This window comes from Fundulus heteroclitus, chromosome 14 (genome assembly GCF_011125445.2).
Source record: "Fundulus heteroclitus isolate FHET01 chromosome 14, MU-UCD_Fhet_4.1, whole genome shotgun sequence".
NCBI lineage: Eukaryota > Metazoa > Chordata > Actinopteri > Cyprinodontiformes > Fundulidae > Fundulus > Fundulus heteroclitus.
Genome location: NC_046374.1, coordinates 26580999 through 26603240, shown reverse-complemented (window position 1 = coordinate 26603240; position 22242 = coordinate 26580999). Strand labels below are relative to the sequence as shown.

The 22242-nt window shown below is 42.0% G+C and overlaps 1 protein-coding gene across 1 annotated transcript in view; it reads left to right on the top strand.

The window, feature by feature from the left end:
- Positions 1-22242, top strand: part of serpinh2 (serine (or cysteine) peptidase inhibitor, clade H, member 2) — a 40068-nt gene that overhangs the window by 4813 nt on the left and 13013 nt on the right. Inside the window, exons 3-4 of the mRNA XM_036146629.1 lie at positions 8124-8216; positions 8700-8932. Of these exons, the coding sequence (XP_036002522.1) occupies positions 8124-8216; positions 8700-8932 (326 nt within the window). The remainder of the gene's footprint in view (positions 1-8123; positions 8217-8699; positions 8933-22242) is intronic.

Genomic DNA, 22242 nt, shown 5'->3' with positions numbered 1-22242 from the left:
TGAAGCTGGTTCTAAACTGGTTCTATGAAAACAAAGAGAAGAACCATTAGTAAATACTTGACCCTCTATAAAGGTAAAGAAATTTATAGAATGCATAGGGCTGGGCAACGATTAAAATATTTAATCGCGATTAATCGCCCTGATTAACCGCGATTAATCGCGATTAATCGCATTGTATTTACAAACTCCAAGAATGAATTCAAAAGTAGTGTAAAAAGCACTTTTATTTTAATGTTCTGCTGCCATATGAACAAAAGTGTTGTAACATTTGTAGCACTTATTTTATACAGGATATTTTCAACCCATCTATTGAATTTAGTGCACTAGTTGATCTTTTCTTCATAAGAGAATAGCAAGCACTGCAGCCAAAATATGGCCTTTTTTGACCTGCTGTATATTAGCCAGTCCCTAAGCTTGATGTATCATGAAACTGTTGATCTTTTGGGTTTTGTGGTTTTTATTTTATTATTACAATTAAATAATAATAATAATAATAATAATAATAATAATGTTATGTTCAGTGTTTTTTCGCTAATCCACCTCTTATATATTTCAATCCTTATGTAATTTTGTCTGTGTTGTGTGCACCTGCCTGTTGCTTTAATCCTATAAATTTTCCCGTCGTGGGATAAAAAAAGGATTAGCTAATGTTATCTTATCTTAAATAACACTTTTTAATATATGTACTGGGTTCTTTCAAGGTCTTAATTACATGTTATGTGTGGGCTTCAGTAACATCCATCCATCCATCCATCCATCCATCCATCCATCCATCCACTGATCTACCTGGATGTTCCCTGGAGGACTGAAACGCCTCAGTCAGAGACGTCAGTCTGTGGGTCTGTCGGGGCAATGAGAGAAGTTTTGTCTCCTCTCTCCGTTTCTGGGGCTCGATGTTTTCATGTTTTTTCACGTGCTTAGATAAATTTGTTGTGTTTCCACTAAAATGAACCGGCTTTTTACAAAACATACAGCTTGATTTCATTTACGGTATTAAAATAAAGCCAAACGGTGCTACTTCCCTGTTCATGTTTTTTCGCTGCTGCGGTCTCTCTCAGCTGTTTCTTTAAGTTTGTCAGATGGCGCTGAAGTTTGTGTGAGAGCTGAGTGCGCGGGCCAGGCTGAGCCTGCGTGCTGATTGGCTGGCGCCGCTGAGCCATGTACGAGAGGGGAGGGGGGGCGGGAGAGTGCTTCCGTGACAGCGCCCTGCAGTCAGCGCGCGTGCTGACTGACACTGACTGAAAGCATTTGAGCAACATGCGTTAATGCGCGATAAAATAAATATCGCCGTTAATAGTCTAATGAATTAACGCGAAATTAACGCGTTAACTTGCCCAGCCCTAAGAATGCACTGATAGCGTCGTACCTGGTGGCTGACTGTAATGCCGAGGCTAACAAGCCATTCACTAAGGGTGAAGACTTGATCTTGTATGCCACTAAAGACATTTGCCATGAACTTCTAGGAGAGGCTGTGGAATAATGGCGGCATTAAAAGTGTGTCAGGATCGTCGCAATGAAGAAAAATAAAATTGCAGAGTAGACTGGACATAAGGAACCACTTGTGTCATCGTCTCCCATCACCCCCCGATGGGACCCTCTTATTGCAGAGGCTCAAGCTGATTGACATTGCTAGTAAATATTTATACAGTATTATTGTATTTAGAAAATGTTTGGTACCGTTTTGTTTTGTCGTATTTATCCGCCACACCTTTAAAGCCGGTCTGGGAAAACGTCGCCTGACGTTTAACCAGACGAATGAGGTTGGGGATCACTGCTCTGATCGGAGCGAACGGCGGTTCTACAAAGTGTCGACTCAGAGGGGCTGAGTAAAAAAAAAACAAGCCCGACTCAACTGGTTTGCAGCCCTACTAAACCAATTCTATACCGTGGATCTGGGCGGATCTCCAGTTACATAATTGTTTGGATGATACAGACACGAAACACTGGATCGTTTCTGCACCGAGCAGAGTCATTTTGAGTTATCCAATCTGTTCATTTTGGACTCGCTCGCTGCTCTGAATGAAGAAGAGAAAACTTTGCGTGTGAGCATGGCACCATTTTTCTCCCGTTCAGACTGCAACGTACCCTCTGCAAGGCCGCGTGCCAGCATGGCCACCTGCGCACCAAGTGCGCATCCTTGATGCATTGGACTCCAGCTGGTGGACGCAGCGGATAAAAGATGATTCTGGGGTTAGTCGCTAAGAGCTAATTCATCTTCCTTTGGCGGCGGCTGGCGGTAGCGTGGGTGGGGGTGATGTGTCGTCTTAAATAATTGAGTAACAAGTGTCCGGACCCTCTGCCTCATCGTCATGCCTAACATCTGCGCTCGTAGCGCTCCAAGTCTGTCACGGCACAGCTCGGCTCTGTTCTTTTGTGGCAGGCTGCAGTGGTGGAAAGTTGTCATTGTTTCGGCTTCGATCCAGTCCCTCAGAACCTCCATCTGTGATTTAATAGCCGCATTCCCAAAACGCATCCATCTAATCCTTATTGGCGCTTCATTGTAGCGGCAGAGATGCATCATTAAAGGTAAAAATGTTCTTTTTTTTTCGAGGGGGCTGTGGGAATTTTTCTCTATTAGTCAAACAAAAACGGGCCCATTGTCCGTTTTCGTGACAACCTTTTAAGGAGCTCAATCCCAAAGCGAATGTCCCAATGAAACGCCTCCTGTTTGCTTCCTCTGGAAAATCTGATGAGGTGTTAAACATTTTCTTCAGTTACGTTTGTTCTCATTGTGCCGTGTCCTCCCTGTTTCTCTTGCTTTTGTCGTTATTTATCAGACGGCCTTATCTCCCCGCCGGCCCTCCTCCTTCTCTCCACTCGTCCCCAGTCCGTGTCCTTATCTGCGTCTATCTGCAGCTGTTTTGCCCCTGCAGGTTTTCCTTTTATTAGGAAACGGCGGCTGAAGTGGGCACACGTTGAGAACCCCCTCCAAAACAACATTCTCTAAACAAAGTAAGCATTGATAAGCAGCTTAATTAATTTTGCTTTGTTTGATGATTCGACTCTATTATGAAATTAGTTTTTCTTTTTTTTTCTTTCCTGTGCAGCAGCCCTCGTTGGTTCATTAATTTTGTGGTTGAAAATGTATAAATTAGATTATTCCGACCATGACGCCTCACCAAGTAGATTACAGAAAATTGGATTCCTATTGTGTTGATTCGCAATTTAAAAGTAGTCGATAGTTTGCATCTTGCTCCCACTAGCTGCTTCTTTTTTTATTTTTTTTATTTGGTTTTGATTTTCAGGCTCCCAAATTAGTGATGGCAGTGATTGGGCATCGTCCTCTGACAAGGTGCCAGCTTTCCTTTAGCTAAAACTTGAAGAGGAGATTTAAAAAAAGCCATTTGCCATCTGTTCTGCTTTCTGCTGTATGTAAAGTTTAAAAAGTTGAATTCAGGGTATAACTAGAGCCATGTAGTGATGAGATGTTAACTGTGGAGATGTACCGATCAGTTTTCTAGGCTAGTTCAGATTTTTCCAGTGCTGCAACAGTTAATTGGCCCGTGATCAGAATCTGTCAGTTTTCCAATTTATCGGCAGATCAGGTCCTGTCAAAACAACTACAGTCACATTCAATAAGTTAGAATACTACTGAACAGTTAATTTAAGTAACTCAGTTCACCAAGGGAAACACATTATACAGATAAACACTGACTGATGATGTTTTAAAGTCTTTATTTCTGTTAATTATGATTCCTCCCCCCCACACTTTCAGCTGATAAAAACACAACATTCAAGATTAGAAGATTACATCAGACCAATAACATCATGCAGGAATCGCAGCTTGAATGTTGTGTATTTTTTTATCAAAAGGTACTTTTCATTTGACGTGCAAGCCACCTAGAAATGGATATTCTAATTTAAGGAAGTTGTGTATCTACTTTCTGCATCGACAGACATAATGTTCATTTCCACAATTCTTGCTTTGAGTTAAGTAGAAATGTGATAAATACATGGACCATAAAGCGACATATTTCATGCAGAAATGTGGACAACCATGTAGTTAATTAGTTTTCTGTTGTATCAAGGAAACCTAAACATGTCCTTGCTTTTATAATTAGGTTTGTTCAGTTGTTTGATAAAAGATACACAAAATTATTTTGTACAAAGCCTTGCAAGTCTTCATGCTCCTTGAACTCGTTTACCTTTTGTCACATTAAAACCTCAAACTTCAGTGTTTTTACTGGGATTTGGAGAGATGAATCGATACAGCTAAAGCTATAGCTGGTAATCCTGTTCAGAAACACTCTTTGTTATTCTGGGTAAAATCATCCTTCCATCCTGAAAGTAGTGAATACATTATGTATTCACAAAAAGGAGACTAAAAAATAATTCTCTGTGGGAGCTGCAGGCCTGTTAAAATGATAACCAATCTTTGCTGTTTGGTCCAAAGTGTAGGGCACTGCTAGTGTTTATGTATCCGGTTAGCTTAGCGGTTAGCTTAGCAGTTAGCCGTTCATTGTAGCTCCGCTGCCCTCACAGTAGGCTTTGAAATTGACTGAGAGTCGCAAGAGGCGAACCACATTCGTGTTTATGGGAAGAATGGGAAGGACTCAGTCGAAAGAAATAAGACCAGAGTGGATTTGGGAGATTTTATTTCACATGAACACCCTGAAGAGTTGAAGAGGAAGGTAACTTGGAGAAATTTCCGGAAAAATCGCAGACTCTAGCTTTAAGTAGTGCATAACTGTGAAGTGTAGGGAAAATTATACATCGTTTTCCAATTATTTTAGTTTTTTCAAATAAACTGAAAAGCCTTATGTGCGTTTTTATTCATCCTTCATGAGTCAATGTTTTATAAATTTGTATTACCGTATTTTTCAGACCGTAAGGCACACAGTGAATTAACATGTCCATGTATGCGCGGCGGCCACGCAGAATACGTCTTAAGTGCACTTCGAGTACCCGCTTACCGAGTATGTGGGCTGCCTTACATGAATGCACTTCTAGTTTAGACATTACAGTCAGGCAGTCTTGTAGACAGCTCAGTGGTCCGATCAGGTAGTGACACAGTGTACCGTAATGCTCCGAATATCCATTGAGCGGAGCGGCTTTTTGCTTACCAAAGTCGTACTCGTACATTTTAACAGATTTTTGAGCTTAGATTAGTAAGTACAACGCTAAACATATATAAAGCACACCATCACATTTTGAGTATGCCTTATATTTTCAAAAATACTGTATTATTTTTGCAAAAACCTCAAACTCAAAGTTCAATATTTCTATAGAATTTAGATCTGGATTTTGACAGGGCCAGTCTAACACATGGATATGCTTTGTTCTAAAGCATTGCAGCTCCGGCTGAACGTTGAGCGTCGTTGTCCCACTGCAAGGTGAACCTCCGCTCCACTCTGAAGTGTTTTCCAGCCTCTGGTAGATCTTTTTTCCCAGGATTCCCCTGTATTTAGATCGATCCATCGTCCTATGAATTATTCATATTCCATGCTGAAAAAAAGAACTATTCCCACTACGTGATGCTGCCACCACTATGTTTTACCAGGATGACAGTGTGCCCAGTGCTGGACAGTGGTCATTTTTAAGATACAATCTACATGAAGCCTGTGTATATCTTTTGTTTGTCGTGCTTTTTTAATACATAGAGATAGAGATATGATTGAAATGATTCTTGATTTGGATTTGACTTAGAATGTGCTTCCATGTTCTTAAAAACGGAAGCGCAACACTTGCTCAGGTGCGAACCACCAGAAATGAGAAAGACTCCTGGATAGGTGTCGAAACATTTTCAGAAAGAACTGAGCCAAAGTCTGGTTGCCTCCGATTTAAGTCTGTTTGCTGTTGCGATGACCTGGATAACTGAGAATTTGCACAGGCATCTTTGATTCTTCTTAACTCAGCTGCAACTTCCACACTGAACATGCTGTTGCTTAGCAGTTCAGCTACATTGTGTTTACTGATTGGTGAAAAAAAGAGAATAAAACATTTGTTTTGGAGTGGCCAAGCCACAGATCAACAATTAGAACAATGGTTGGTGTTATTTTTGTTTAAAACGGAGCCAGAAGACAGGCGGAAAAGATTAGAATAAGATGCCTGGATGGATTGAAGACATTTAGACATTGGTTGAATTAGTTTGTGTTAAATTAAGGGGTGAAACAAACAAAGAATAGTAAAATAAGAGACATTGACATATGTGGTTGGGAGGGAAATATTGGTGTTTAAAGGCTTATTTTGGGAGTTCTTGTACATGCTGCTTAATTAATTCAGGATTTGTTTTGTTGGAGAGCAACGTCGGTGACAGCGGTATAAAATAATACCATGAAAGGAACAGGAGAGACACAGTTACACAAGGCAATGCGACAACATGGAGGGAAACAAGTCCCTGCATATTTATCCTAAAATAATAGCTTCTGAAATCCCACTTTGCCGTGCAATCAAAAGTTGAAAGAAAATGTGGTAGCTCTAATAGATTTTAGTCTGGACTTCTATTTAAAGTTCAAGCACTTTTTCAGACTTACATTTTTTATGCACTAATTATGTGCATGAATGTCAATAATTTTTTTACATTACATTTAACTTTTTTTTTAATCTGCTTTAAATTTTTTTTTTTTTTAGTTAACCGTTGTCTTTCAAGGGTTATATCATGAAACAGGAAAAAAAATAAATGATTCTTAAAAACAACAATAAGGTCCACAAGTTTAAATTTGAGGTGCATTTTCTCTAATCCACACAGGGTCAATATTATACATACAGGATCAAATACATACATTAACCCCCACTAATACTTGGGCCAATCTCCCTGAGGAAGTTACACCTTGACCACACACTTTCTGCAGCCATTAACACTAAATGATTTTAATATACTAGTGTGACAGTAATGTAGTTAGTTTAATTTAGGCATAGCTGGGCATAAATCTGACCCATAGATGGCAGCAAAGGACTTCCACTGTGATCTTCGGTATGTGTAGAATTTGCATCACCAGGTATTGGTGGTAAACATATCACCTTGGATGTGCGGGGGTAGTTTCAATCAAAAGGGTTAATGTTGACTTCCAAAATGTTACAATTTCTATTCTCATTGTTTTCTTTTTGTTGTACAAATTTGCTATTGAAACATCAAAACATGACATGTGTGATGAGCGAACAAAGAAAAATAGATTTAAATATGAGGCTTCTTCAATTCAAAGGGCTTGTTATCACTCTCAGATTGTCTCCTACCTACATTCTCTCTCTTTGTTTTAGTTTAATTTCTAGTTATTATTTATTTCTCTTGATGCAACATTGTTTAGTCCTTTGAAGTTTTCAGTTTTCTTTTTCTATAAAGAGCTAAGTTTAGACGACGTAAACCTTCCTCTCAGTCTTTTTTTTCAAGTACTTCAATCTACAGATGTCACCTTGGGTGCTTTTTGCCTTCAGATCAAATCGATAATCAACAATACGAACAAAACATAAAGCAGCACACTCCTTTTTTTTTTAATCAAAAGTCTTTAATCATCATAAGTTCTCAAACTGTCACTTTTTCTTTTTGGACCTGTTTTCGCAGCAGCAGTATTGTGTGCTGAGAGTGAAGATTTTTCCAAAAGATTAATCAGTAATGAGTCATCGCTTGTTGTTGCCAAAGCCTGTCTAAAGTGTCATTCACAAAGGCCCAAATGGTCATAATTTCTTCAGCCTTCACACACACACACACACACACACACACACACACACACACACACACACACACACACACACACACACACACACACAAAGCGATGCTCCAATGGCTTTGAGAGTGTGTTTTGAGGTTATTACAACAGTAATTCCACTGCTCTCAGCCCCTCTTAAACTGACAGCTGTCGGGGTTGGGGTGGGGGGGGGGGTGGGGGGTTAGCGAGGCCAAGTGGGACGTGTCGGACAATGAACAGTACACAGTGGCCTTCTGGACTCTATAACAGCCTCTGCAAGCCTCTCCGACTCAGCAGCTTTGGGAGGGGTTTACATTGTTTAATTGGTTGTAAATAATCGATAATTCATGTTCTGTGTCACTGTACGAGGCCCGCATGTATTCTTAGAGATGTCTTGTCCTTTTGAGTGTCTTTAATCAGCCACAACTTTCAGCGCATGATGATTTTCTTGCAACCTTTTCATTTTTTTTTTTCTGTGTTTAAAAATGTCTGTGTGTTCAGGGCTGTGGGAGAGGGAGTTGAGCGAGGAGAGCACTGATCGCCGTACCTTCTTGGGCAAGAAATACACCAAAGTGGTTATGATGCACAGAGCAGGTAAAAAAATAAAAAATATATAAGCATGCGTTTGGGTGTTTTTTGATGCTAAATAACCGCAACTAAAAGGGATTCAGCTTCTGTAAGGTCCGATCAACTTCCTTCCCATTTATCACTGTGCACCTTATGATTTATTAAGCAGGCTCTTTATATTTTATGGATCGTCTTCAAACAACAACAAGGCAGAGTGAATTTCTGCCATTAAAGCAGTAAAAGATGTCAAAAAGATGCATTGTGCTCATTTTAATGCTATTTCTACAACGTCGTTATCAATTTGGGAGAAACGTAGCTCACTCTATGGCCCCAGCTGAACGTCTCGCTTCCTGTTTGACTTCAGCTGAGCTGAACAATGAGAACTCAAGTGGCTCCGAATCATTGCACTGCAAAGAAAAATCATGTCTCCCGAGAGCTTCTGCATTCAAGCAGTAAAATATAAAATGCTCCTGCCTTCAATGCTGTGATCTTTCCTCACCCCTCCTGCAGGTTTGTACCGCTTCCATGAAGATGTTGACAACATGGTGCAGGTTCTGGAGGTGCCTCTGTGGGGAGGCAAGGCCAGCCTCATGCTCCTGCTACCCTTTCATGTGGAAAATCTGGCCAGGCTGGACAAGCTGCTGACCCTAGAGCTGCTTTCCAAGTGGCTGAAGAGGACAGCCGTTACCAGTGCGGCCGTCTCACTGCCCAAGGCAAACATCACAAGCGCGCTCAGTCTGCAGGTTGGTGAAGCACTGTTAGCTTGACAGTTGTCACAGTTTTCTCGTAGATTGGTGCTCTTTAAAAACATGAATGGTTTTAATTATGTGTTTATATGGGCGATTGATTTGGCAGATTTGTCTGCAGATTTCGTCAGTGCCGACAGAGCATCTGCATGGTGTATCATAAAACAATGTTAATTTTAATTCATTGCTATAACATTTGTAAGCACTTCCTTAAATTTCATAGCATTACGGAATATTTTATGTCTCAGAGTTGCAATGTTCTTGCTGCAAAACCTTTGACTTGTTCAAAAAGTGCATGGCAGCCTGGCTTAGCTGCATCCAATTACATATGCTGCAATTCCAGATGTGAAGGAGGGCGATGCTTGATCGTCATTCCCCTAGGTCGGTGATCTGCAACCTTTACAATTCAAAGAGACATTTATGCCCTATTCCTAATAAATTAAATGCACCTCTTTGAAAAAAAGCTTAACACGTTTTATGAATAGCTACCATAGATGTTCTTTATTATTTATAGTTAAAATAGATAACAAAAATTATATAAGTTGTAGCTTTAAAAACAAAGAAAAATGTCTACCCTTTACAAGACTCTTAAAGGTATATAGCCACGTTATATGCTTAAAGACTATGACCAAAAAACATTTGATCATGATGAAATAAAGTTATATACAAGAAGCCTCCATCCTGATAATATTTTGATGATCCTTATGGTGGATGAAAATAGTCCCAGTGCCGGGCGTGATGACCAGATATAAACGGATGTGGCGCCATCTAGTGACAGTATCACAGAACTATCATGCCTGTTTGCTTAATTAATAAAACAGTATTAAATAATGCCAGACCGAGTCTGACCCTCTGCAATGCCTCGTGGTAAAGCGGCTGCATGGCGTGATCCAAGACCAACCGTTATTAATTAAATAAACTGATCTAACAGCAACTTTAATAGCCTCATATCAGAACATTTACTCACGTCAATCAACTCTACTGTTAGATCTGAGCCTCGGCAGGTTTAGTGTCCGCTTCAGTGAACACCAAAGTTCATACGGTACTCTCAGCAATATTCCAGTCTTTTCCGTCTTTGAATCATATATTTTTTGCTGTTTTTTCCCCCCACTGGATCTTGGACCATTCATGGACCATTCTTCATTGTTTGGAGATGCTAATAGCCGTTAGCCGCTTCCTTGTTTTATCCCCTGCTGCACATGCACAGTATTGAATTTCCTCTGTTATTAAAAACAAACAAGAAAGGCTTTATTTACTAACTAATTGAGTGGAAACAAAATGCAAAAATAACAACTAATTTGCCAGCAGGATGTAATAATCTTTCATAAAAAATATATATGCAACCAGGGTGAGCTACTGACATATAAATGAAAACAAAGTGAAATTATGTGGCTACGCACCTTTAAACCATTGTTTTAAATCAAATTCTGTAAAACTATGGAAAATGAATACAGAACATGTAGTTGTAATGCCTAACGAAAACAAAAGAAGAAAAAAACTAATGAAAAAAATTGGTTGTATCATTTGTGTCACTCTGTTGTAGTAATTGTATCCCAATACAGCACAAAAAAACAAATAAATTGATAGAGCTTGTTTTTTTCCTTCTATCTTTTACATTTACAAAATATTTCTCAAGTCCTTTTTGGGCCAAAGTGACAAATAACCACTATGGAGAGCCTAAAGAGCCATATATGGTTGCAGAGCCGCAGGTGCCACACCCATGCCCTAGCATATTAAAACCAAGGCGATGCGATAATCTGATGGGCATATTAAGAAACGATTGAAATCATAGGCTAAGATTTTACTGGAGAAGCATTCACTTGCTGTAGTGTTGTAAATTCCATTACTGTGTTAGAACCAGATGTTCTGTTGTGTTTTTAGTCAGGCACCCGTTTGGACAGCTACGGTGTGCTGAAGGGTCTTAGTGAGGTTTACCCTGAGTGTGTAGGGAGTTAATGAGCACATGCTGCACAGAGAATGCTTTTCATCCACATAGAAAAATCATTCTACATGCTACACCCCATTTTATACGTTCATCTTAAAGTCAGCTTATTACTCTGAAGAGTCATCTGTAATGCTCCCAGATGTCAGGTTCTTTATAACGGATTTGAACTGTTCCCTGGTGTCTGCGGCCACGCTCTGACCGGAGTTGCCTAGCTGGATAAAGTCGTTCCATCAAACAGATAATAGCTCCACTGTAACTGCAATAATCTGACTGGGACCAGATCTATAAAGGAAGCTTTTTGGTAGTTTTCATGCTCTCAGGCTTCTTATACATATTTGTTGTTACGTTTCCAGACTCAGAATCACCATACCCTAGTTTTGTTTCTACATTTTCACAACAGTCGGGGCATTTGAGTACAAACTATTAACCTTGGACCTGCTAGTTGGTTCTTATTATCTGTGGGTTTCACAAATAAGAAAACAACACAATACTGAAACTGGCTTCAAATATTTAGTATAGTACAGGTGTTGATCATATAATTCGAATATCATGAAAAAGGTTTTTTCATGATATTTGAATATAATATGCATTCATGACACACAGACTGATATATTTCAAATGTGTATTTCTTTAAATTTTGATGATTATAACTAACAACTAATGAAAACCCCAAATTTAGTGTCTCAGAAAATACGAATATTACCTAAGAGCAAGAGGAAAAAGGATTGTTGGCCAACTAAAAGGCATGAACATGAAAAGTATGAGGATGCACAGCATGCACAGTACCTAGTTGGGGCTCCTTTTCCCTGGATTACTGCAGCAATGCAGCGTGGCATGGAGTCGATCAGCCTGTAGCACCGCTCAGGTGTTGTGAGAGCCCAGGTTGCTCTGATAGTGGCCTTCAGCTCTTTTGCATTGCTAGGTCTGGGGTATCACCTCTTGCTCTTCACAATACCCCTTAGATTTTCTATGGGGTTAAGGTCAGATGAGTTTGCTGGCCAATTAAGAACATGAATACCATGGTCCTTGAACCAGGTACTAGTAGCTTTGGCACTGTGTGCAGGTGCCAAGTCCTGTTGGAAAATGAAATCTGCGTCTCCATAAAGTTGGTCAGCAGCAGAGAGCATGAAGTGCTCTAAAACTTCCTGGTAGACGGCTGCGTTGACCTTGGACCTCAGAAAACACAGTGGACCAACACCAGCAGATGACATGGCACCCCAAAGCATCACTGACTGTGGAAACTTTGCACTGGACCTCCAGCAACGTGGATTATGTGCCTCTACTCTCTTCCTCCAGACTCTGGGACCTTGATTTCCAAAGGAAATGCAAAATTTACTTTAATCAGAGAACATAACTTTGGACCAAGCAGCTCCAGTCCTTTTGGTCTTTAGTCTGTCGTTCCAGAGCGGCTTGACCCAAGAAATGCAGCAGCTGAAACTCATGTCAATCTGTAAAACCACATACTTTTACAGGACTCTGGAATATTTTCTTTGACCTGAATACATGCAGCTTCTTCTTTTTCTAACCATTTAAGTTGACGTGAAAGCTGGTCCCTTATTCAGAGGTCACCTCAGCAAGTCATTACAATTTGCTTTCAGACTTGACAGAGTTTTGACCCTTCCTGTTATGCAGATTTGTCATGCATTCCTGTTAAATATCTTGCTACAGGGAATCATTGGTATTTCTATTCAACTTTGTCATACCTTGATGATCTCACACCGGCACGTCCAAACCTACACACCGTTCCCGTTTTTTTTTCTGCACGCCCTCCTGACATATTCAGTCTCAATCCTATCTCCATAAATGTTGGGCTGCAGCTGCCGGTAACAAAGACACGTGGAGCAAAAAAAAAAAAAAAAGACAGACTGCAAGGTTAGTTGGACCAGACAGATACAGATGACACGGCAGTAAAACCCTTTTCCTGCAGGTAGGACACGCGGACTGAAACCGATTACCATGTCCTCCTCGCGTGCACGCTGTAACCTCATCGCCGACTAATGAAATCTGCTCTGCCCTCGTTTCTACTTTGACAAACATCTCTGTAGAGCCGCGCTGCCATGTTGCTCCGCTGGCCGTGCCCTGAAGAACAAGCTTTTGACATTAACATTGTCAGGACTCTCCGGGGGGAGGAGGAGGCCGTAATCTAGTGCTGAAGCCTGGAACGGCTCCTTTTGACACGGCTGCGGCCCCGCTTGAGGAGGCGAGAGAAAAGAGCCGGTGTTGCACAAATCTTAATTTGTTCCATGAAGGAGTTTGTCAGGCTGAAGGAAAACAAGCTGTAACTCCGGTAAATAGCGGAAAGTGACTGTAGAGCGGTTGATTATGCAATCAAATCTGGCCTCTGATTGTCTGAATCATCGCAGGCCAGCTGCGTTTGAGGGATGGTGACGAAAAGGCTAAGGCTGGTTGCCGGTACCCGGGTACACCAAGGTTTTAAAAAAATACCACCGACATTGTGTCACACTGTTGCTACAGCTTCAGTGGGCTGCAAGAGAAAATGATAGAGAGCAACATTGCTGCACCTCCCCTGCCTGTTCTGCGCACAGCCGGTCAGCTGGCTGAAATGACGACTGCTACACATTTCCTTCACTTATAAGAATGACCAAATATTCATGGTTGGTAAACAAAGAGACAATCATTGTGTGGAGTCAGTCAGTCCTAACTAGGTAACGCAGTTATAAAACTACAGCTAACCAGCAGTTAGCCAGTAGAATTGACCAGCTAACATCAGCTTCGTATTTATTCGTTCGTTGAGCAAAATCTTGTGGCAAAGGATCTGGCGCCAATGAAACACTTGATATTTGGGATTTTAGTGGAAATCTGTCTGAAGCACTAACAAGTTGCTGTTTTAGTTGAAGCTTTTCATGAACTTTAAAAATGAGCAATGGATTTTTCGATTTTTCCCACCTCAAAAAAAAAGCACCAAAATTGTATCGTGTCTTATTTTTTATAAACCCGATCATGCTGAGCTGGATGTGTCATTACAGCTCTACCTGTTATACATGGATTAAGCTGCACCAGATAGCAAATAGATCAATGTGTTAAAGGAGCAATAAGCGGCATTTCACCACTAGGTGGTGCTTGAGGACTCTGTATACCAAAAACAAGACGTGTGACAAGCCACACCGCTCTCTACCTTCACTCCAGCTACAACCCGGCGCCTCCTTTCTCTTCTCACGGGTCGCCTCGTATGGACATATTTGTAAAGGATAAAAACACAGCAAATCAGCCTCAGCTTTCAGAGGAACATGTCTAGTGAAGAGGTAAGTTACTCATAACTTTATAATGCTGATAGCAAGAGAACATTTTAATCTGCTGGGGGTTGATCCAACGCTGCTCTGCTCTGGCGGTGGTATTTTAGGGCAGGGCGGGGCTGAGCTCTGAGTGGCAGCTGTTCACATGCACGTACGTGCACGTGTGGCCGGCCCGGCTACATAAACAAGAGCCTCGAGATCAACACAGAGAGAAGTGGTGTGACTTCATACCATAGTCCATCTGAAATGTCACCTTTAGTTCTTCACATCACTATTTTTAGTGCTTTCTATTGAAAATAATGACATTTAGCTTATTGCTCCATTAGAGGTGCATTGCGCAACTTCCAGAATTTTTGCTGACTTTGAAATGACACCAGTGTTGTGCACGCACATGCCAGAAGAGAAAAAAAAGCTAACAATTAGAACATCACAGTTTTTTTTAAAGAGGCGTAACATCTTCTGAGGTAAGAAAGTTAGCAATATTATTTTGTACTATGATATTATAAATTAAATACCTGATTGCCTTTCCACTTTTGCAGCCAGTCTCATAGACAGCACTGTCTGCTGTCTTTGCAGCCAGGACGAGGCCACCCTGGTCCTGGCTGCAAACCCCACCATGTCTGCAGGCAGGTCTAAGCTTCACAGCGGGGTTTGCAGCCATATATCTATTTTGTTTTGTCTGCACCACCAACACCAAGTCAAATTCCTTGTAGGTGCAAACCTACTTGGCAATAAACTTGATTCTGTTTCTGATTCTGAGAATGAGGCAGCAGCAGCAGCTGTCTGTGAGGCTGAAGTGGAAAGGGAATCACTGCTCCCCCAGGTAGCCGGTGACACAGAAAATAGACGAGCGAGCCAGCGCATGAACGCCATAGATTGTTATCAGGAGTTATCAAGTAGTTGGTTGGCGCTGAGGCGGAGTTGACTGGATTCACTGTTTCTGCTGAACGCACGCTCTCGACTCGGTGGATACAAATTTTGTCACAGCAACTTATCTTTGTGGCAAAAAGAGAGCCAACTGCTGGTCCCTTTTCATTCCCAGGGCAGAGCGGAGCTCCCTCCATTGCTTGAAAATGGCCCCGGTATTTTCTCTGGTTTTGTTCCTTCGCTGATCTGAGTCCAATTTTGCCCTTTTCGTCGCACTAGAGATAGTTTTTTTTTTAACTCTCGTGTGGAGTCTGTGCTGAGGTCTGAGAAGACCTTGTCGCTGGTCCTTTTTTGGTCCATCTTCCAAAACAGTCGGTGTTCTCTAATGCCTCAGTGGCAGCTGAGACTTTCAAAAAAGTAACAATGGAACAACAGTTCGAACCGTTTGAATGAGAGCGTCCAGCGCGTCACACGCTTGCTCAGAGGATTCGGCCCGACTCTCTCTCTCTCTCTCTCTCTCTCTCTCTCTCTCTCTCATAAACTGACTAATGGGGCCTATAGAGTGAAATGCGGTAAATAGAAGATAACTAATTTTACACATTGGCCAATTGTAAGGGCATAGGTGGGAAATAAATAATATTTAACTTCAAAATTTGCGCCACTTGTGCTATGCACCTTTAAGGCAGAGCTCCCAACCTTAAGCTCACCAAGGACATTTCTTGCAGACCAGAGGGTGTGGTTGGTTGGTGGGGGGGTTTGGGTCGCTTGTCAAGTGCCCCACGTTCTTCCTCTTCCAAGTCGGCTCACATGCACGTCTTACACCTTTTAAGCAGCTGAAAATATTAAGTGCTGCTTTTCAGTTTTAAGTATGAGCATTTAAATAATCTGCATTTGTTTAACATCTTACCATAGCATAAGAACTGCACATTAGGCCATGCCTCATCTACACTGAATTGTTTTAAACATAGTTTTGGATGTTTGAAATCTTTATTTGTGAAGCACAAAAAGAGTCTTTTCTGTGCCTTCCTAGTATCACGGCAACCTTAGATTAAGTCAAGCATAAACACAACAACGACTGATTAAACGTGGACTGAAATGTTCATTACAGATTCTTTAAAACAAGTTGTAATTTCCAAAAACATTTACTCTTAGCATAAGCAAAATAAATCCGTATAGCTATTTTCTTTCCCTTAAGGTCTGATGAAATCCTATATAGTTCTCGTGAACCGAATATCGTGCATCGCCTCACTTTGTCAGCTGAACGTATCCTTAAAACAGCAGCAGCGGGAGAAGCTGGTGTGTTAAAAGGGCTTAGCTGAAAGGACTTTTGTTGCTTTTTTATTTAAAATGGCATGTTGTTTTGCACATGTGGTTAAACTCTACCTGTTAATGCCACAAAACCATTGTTTACTCAAGGCTACCATCAGAATCTCTTACCTCTATATGCATTTTCTATAATTAACACAGACTACTTTTTAAAACAGCTTTGGATTTATAAATGTTTGACACTATTTCTGAAATATACATAAAACATTCTGTTTTCTTTGTTTTGGGGGGGTATGTGGACCCACTTAGGTTGAGACGTGCATAAAAACTATAACATGCAGACTGGTCAAATATGGAGAAGAATATTCTTGAGACTCCTTATCAAACATTCTGGGAGATCTGGGAAACATTTGCAGCATCATTTCAAACAAACAAAAATGTAGATATTTTGGTTTTTTTCTCTAATAACCGGTAAAGTATTGTGTCATTCTCATGATATCCTGTAACGTCTCGTCTCTGCTTGTTACTCTGTGAGAAACAGCTGAAATGTGCGGTATTCTACACAAGAAGTACCTTAAAACCTCTAAATATCTAAAATAGCAATAATCAATCTTATTTTATAAACAGAATGCGATGTTTGTTAGTTTTCTGTTTAAAGTAAAAGAATCAGCTCATGCTTTGAACTTTGGCGTTAATAACGTCATTTCATTAAAACCACGGTTCACTCAAGGTTGTTATTGGGTCAAAATCTCATGCCCTGTCTGCACACAACTGGTATTTCCTAAAGCCCAGTTTTAGATTTAGGAAATCTCAATCCTTAGATTGAGACCAACATAAAAAAGTCAGTATAAAGACAGGCTAACCCTGAACTGAAACGTTCTACTTATTACAGACTTTATGTTTGAAAATTGAAAGGAAAATCAGATCCTCAGTTACTCCTCCAGGAAAGAAAATTTTCCCTCCTAAACCCACCATTGCCTATTTCCTTTAATCTATATATCTTATTAAGTCTATGTGTCAAATTCAAGTTACAGACATGTTATCTTATTTCAGCAGCTGTACAAACAACAACAACAACAGTTGATCGTGTTTTACGGCAGGAAATTTTCCCCCGCGTCACGCGTTCCCACCGCCCCGCGAGAAGCTCTAATCGGGCTGAGCCCCGCGGCCCGCCGACAGCCCACCACGTCTTCGTTGACAACTCTCCTTCCGAGCGAAGTCTGGAGCAACGATTGCCCATCGCCGTTGGTTAATTCTGTTTACCGACTCCGTCTGTCGGCGCTCCGGTCGGCCGTGGAGATTAGAGGGCAGCATCTGGACAAACAGATGATTATTGCTACGTCTGCGTGCGTTTGTCCTGTGCGGGGGCGCGTACGCGTGTGTCTGGGTGTATGAGAACAAACAAACATGAAACCCTCCTTTGGAGTTGTGTCGAGCAGATCCCCCCGCATCCAGACGCACCTATCCCCCCCCCCCGGCTTCTCTGACCTATCGTTCCCGGGGATCTAAATCCTTTCCCTTTTTCTGCGGGACTCACATGTTCCTCTAATATGCTATCGCCGAGCAAGTGTATCTCAGCCCCGCTGACCTAAATGGAAGTGACATTCGGCAGGGAAGTGAGCGAGAGATGTGGAGGAGCATGGTGGCGGCGGTGGTGGGGGCCAAAGATTGCTCAGGGACAAGGTGGAGAGCGTAACACGGGGCTATAAATAGCCCTTTCTTTTTCCCCCCTTCGTTTTCCAATTTGTGGTGTTTTCCTCCGAAGGGCGCATTACGTTGGGGGTGGTGGGGGGGGGGGGGGGGCAGGGGGTTCTCCAGCTGGAGACGAAGAGCCCTCTTAACAAGAGGTCAGCGATAAGCCACCCTTTCTCCCTCGGCGATCCTCCTCGGACCTGGCCCCCACGCACACACTAATGGCCAACGCCGAGGCTGCGCCTCCGGTCGGTGACTAAGACGTACGAGCGCGCCGCCGCAGAGCTCACTCAATCACGGCTAATGAGGTCAAGAGGGCATCAAATATTTACAGGAGCTCAGTCCGCCGTGTACGGTGTCAGGGGTGGGGGGGGGGGGCTGTTTTGATGCCGCGTCGTACGAATTAACCAGATGTGCTTCGTTTGCGGAGCCTCACACCAGAAAGCGAAAGCTCCCTTCGTTTCTTTTTTTTTTTTTTGTGCCGATGTGGCCTTGTGGAATAAAACGAGCCGCTCGTGTGTGCGTGTGTGTGTGTGTGTGTGTGTGTGTGTGCGTGCGCGCGGACGATCTGAATGAGACACAGAGCATATTGACCGTGCAAAAGAGGTAAAAGCCCATGGAGATAATACACCAGCGGAGCTGATGAGATTCAATAAAGGAGGAGAGAGGCTTTGAAGTCTTAAGGGAGCTGTGAGGAATAGAGCTTTTTGTTTATTCCTTTCTCTGAGGCTGCATCATCATTGGCTCCATGAAATGAAGCCGCGACGACGCCAGGGCCGCTGCGTGCTGCTTTAGAGACACCCACTCACGACGTTACGGGCAGCGCCGCGTCGAGCAGAGCGTGGCTCCGTTTGTTCGAGGCGGCAGCGGCTTAAGGGAGCATCTCGGCGCGGCTGGCGGCGAACGGGGAGGGGGACACGAGACGTCCGTCTGTCCGGGGGGGGGGGGGGAGGTAGAGGCCTCATTTGCTCCAGTCTGGTTCTGCTGGTGTTCACAGATGTCACGGTTTGAGCCCAGGTGTGCTCTTTATCAGCTACGCCTGTCTTCAGAACGGTCCGGATTAGCTTAGCAAGAGTCGGCCTCGCCACACCAGAACCACTGGGTCTCTGCACTGTTCCGACTCAGGCCGGAAAAATATGGGCTTGGATTTCAGTCCTTTCCGGCAAAACGTAGAGTTTTGAAAAGAAATGTGTATTTCAAGACTTTATTCTGACATTCAATATGAAAATGTAGTGACCTTTCTTCCTTGATTGTGTCCTTCTTCCCTTCCTCATGTCCTTCCTTTCATTTTGTGTATTTCCTTCCTTCCTTTCTGTTTTCCAATCTCTTGCTTGTGTCCTACCTTTCATCCCTTCACCTTTCCTTCTATTGAGCTTGCCTTCTCCCCGTTGTGCCCCATTTCTGTCTCGCTTCAATTTGGGTTTTTTGTTCCTTTTATCCAAACCTCCTTTCTTATTTTCCACCTTCTGTGTCCATGTCCATTCCTTCCTTAATTTTGGCGTAACTTTCTTTTGAATCTTTCTGCCTACTTTATAGTGAACTTTAAAATGAACCTAAATGACACAAAGCTGTAAAGGTTGTCTTTATGTGAACATTTGTGGTACCCTGTCCCCAGTGAAAACAGTGAAACATTACTGGATTGTGACAAATATGCGAAGGGTCATCTCATGGTGAAAACTGTGAATCTCAGCTCACATTACTTCCCCTGCAGCTTTCATGGCCGTCCTGTGGCAACGATACAGCCATCAGGCTCTCAACTGCACTAGGTTGGGTTTCTGAAAATCTGGTGGACTGTTTTCCGGTACATTTAGGAGGTTTTTGCAGCCCCTGCCACAAGTTCCAGCTTTGAGTAAGCACCATTGGTGTCTTTGTGATTTTATTAGCAGCCTGAACAGGTGCAAAAATGGGGAGGGGGGGGGGGGTATTTTACACAATGTCGCAGCACTTGGTGGTCAGAAAGAATCATGGACACCAAATTCTGATTAATTTATTCTTTATGGTCACTCTGAGCGGATCAAAGCTCTTAATCCTTGTTCTTGTTTCCTTAAGTCGTTCTTGGTGCTGGTCTCCCCACCGGAGATTCTCAGGTCCGAGTTCCCATTTCCAGGGCAGATCAAACGTTGCGTTGCTTAGGTTTAACTAAACAAAGCTGATTCATACCTGGCTAACTTGAATGCAGCGCTGTTCCCTCTCATAATATCCAGCAAAAACAAACATATTAGGGTGTGAACGGCTGCTGTAAAGTGAAGTCACTGCTGGAAAAACTCCTGCTATTTACTGTGGAGAAGGTTTGGACATACTTTTCTCTGGTGGTCAGGATCTGGGTATGTTTGCACGGTCCCACACGTCTATAACTTTGTGGAAAACAGTTTTCCACAATTGCAGAGGCCGGCGTGTAGCCCACAGAGGTCCTTTTAAACCCAAGTTCACTAGTTTAACATAGCAGTAAAAAGATATTTAATGGCATTTAATTCAATGTAAATAAAATGTATTTATGGAGGTGAAACAGACTCGGTGTTACGGGTTCATGTGATTTGATGAACTTTTTCCAGACTGTTCTGCTTAACTGCCAGACAAATTACCACAATTACTCAATTCCTTCAGCTTTCTGTATGCGTTCAGATGGTTGATAGCATTTAACATTTATCAACACGCCACTGTATGCATTACATTTGCTTTTTCTTAAACACGCGGGACTTATAATCTGCTGGCAACAGAGATTGGAGACAAAATATACAGATCAAATTGATAAAGCAAAGTTCACGGGCCTGGAGTAATAAAGCCGGTAAGACTGATTATTGGGATTTGTGGTCTAAAAGGTGCCTAGGGTAAAGCTAATCTCATAATGGCTTCAGTTGTAGATTCGGCAATCTGGCCGTGAATCATTACATGCCAACCTGTGAGCGTATTTTAACGTGAAGTCATGTCAGGATGTGTGTGAATATTCCAGCTCTCCTTCGCTTTGCACTCAGCTCAACATACAGTCATGAAAAAAAAAATAGGCCTCCCGAGGGAAAAAAAAAAAGCCCGGTTTATAGGTAATTTGATTTTCTATCTTTGAAAACAAAAAAAAGGTAATATAAAAGCACTCAGAAAAATAACTTTTTTACACACAAAATATATATACAAAAAGGGTTTTCTGGCTGAGGAAGCTGCTTTGAACCACTAGTGCTGCCCCCTTGGGTGAGAAGCTTCTTGGAAAGCATCGCTCTGAAGCCTTTTCGCCACTCCGCACTATCAGCTGTGACGTGTCTGACGGGTTTCCTGCTTGTAGAGCCTGTTTCAAGCCACACAGCGTCTCAATAAGATCAACACCCAGCCTTTTGACCCGCCCCAGGACTTTACATGTGTCGCTTCTCAGCCCAGACTTGGTGGTCTCTTACTGGTATGCTTTGGGTCATCGTCATGTGGCAGGATCCAATCCTGCTTCAGCTGTGAGTTTTTTATTTATTTTTTTTAAGGATGGTCTCACATTTTCCTCCAGCACCTTCTGATACACGCTACAATTCATCGTGGACTCTCTGATGACGCCCTCTTCAGTTTCTGCTGCATCGTGACCCTTCCACCTCCATAATTTACACCTGGCATTAAGTTCTTTTCCTGAAATGTTGTGTTGGGTTTAGGCCAAACATGTCCTCGCATAGGCATGCATTTTCACATCAACAGTTGTGAAAAGATTTTAGTGTATTCTGAGACTTTTTTAGCATTTCAGGTTCTTCTTTTTGGGGGTGGGTGGGTGAACTTTCTTGGGATGGACGAAGCTCTGACTGTCTTCAACTTGTAGAGAATGGGTGATTTTAAAGTCTTTTTGAGACCTTATTAAATCCCCTACCAGACCCATTAGCTGCTAAAACCCTGTCTTTCTGAAGGTCCTAGACCAGGGGTGTCAAACATACGGCCCGCCGAACAATTTAGTCCGGCCCTGTGGCTAAATGCATTATCATTATTAAAAATAAATAAATACATTTTTTTTTTCCCAGTGTCCTGTCTGGCAATGTGCCAATAAGAATTGTTGTCTTAATGCCAAAGAGAGCTCATCAGATTTGATTTTCACAAGTGGAGCAGTACTGCTTTTGCCGTAGTGCTCCGCTTGAATTATGGATGTGAATAGTTTTATTATGATTCATGTGGGGAATATCTCAAATGATATGGACACTACAATGGGAAAGTAGGAGAGGAAAGGAAGAACAGGAAGAAAAAAAACAAAAGGTAAAAGAGGAGATAAAAGGAAGAGAATGATAAAACAATTATTGAAAAAAACGTACTTTGTTTAATTGAAAATC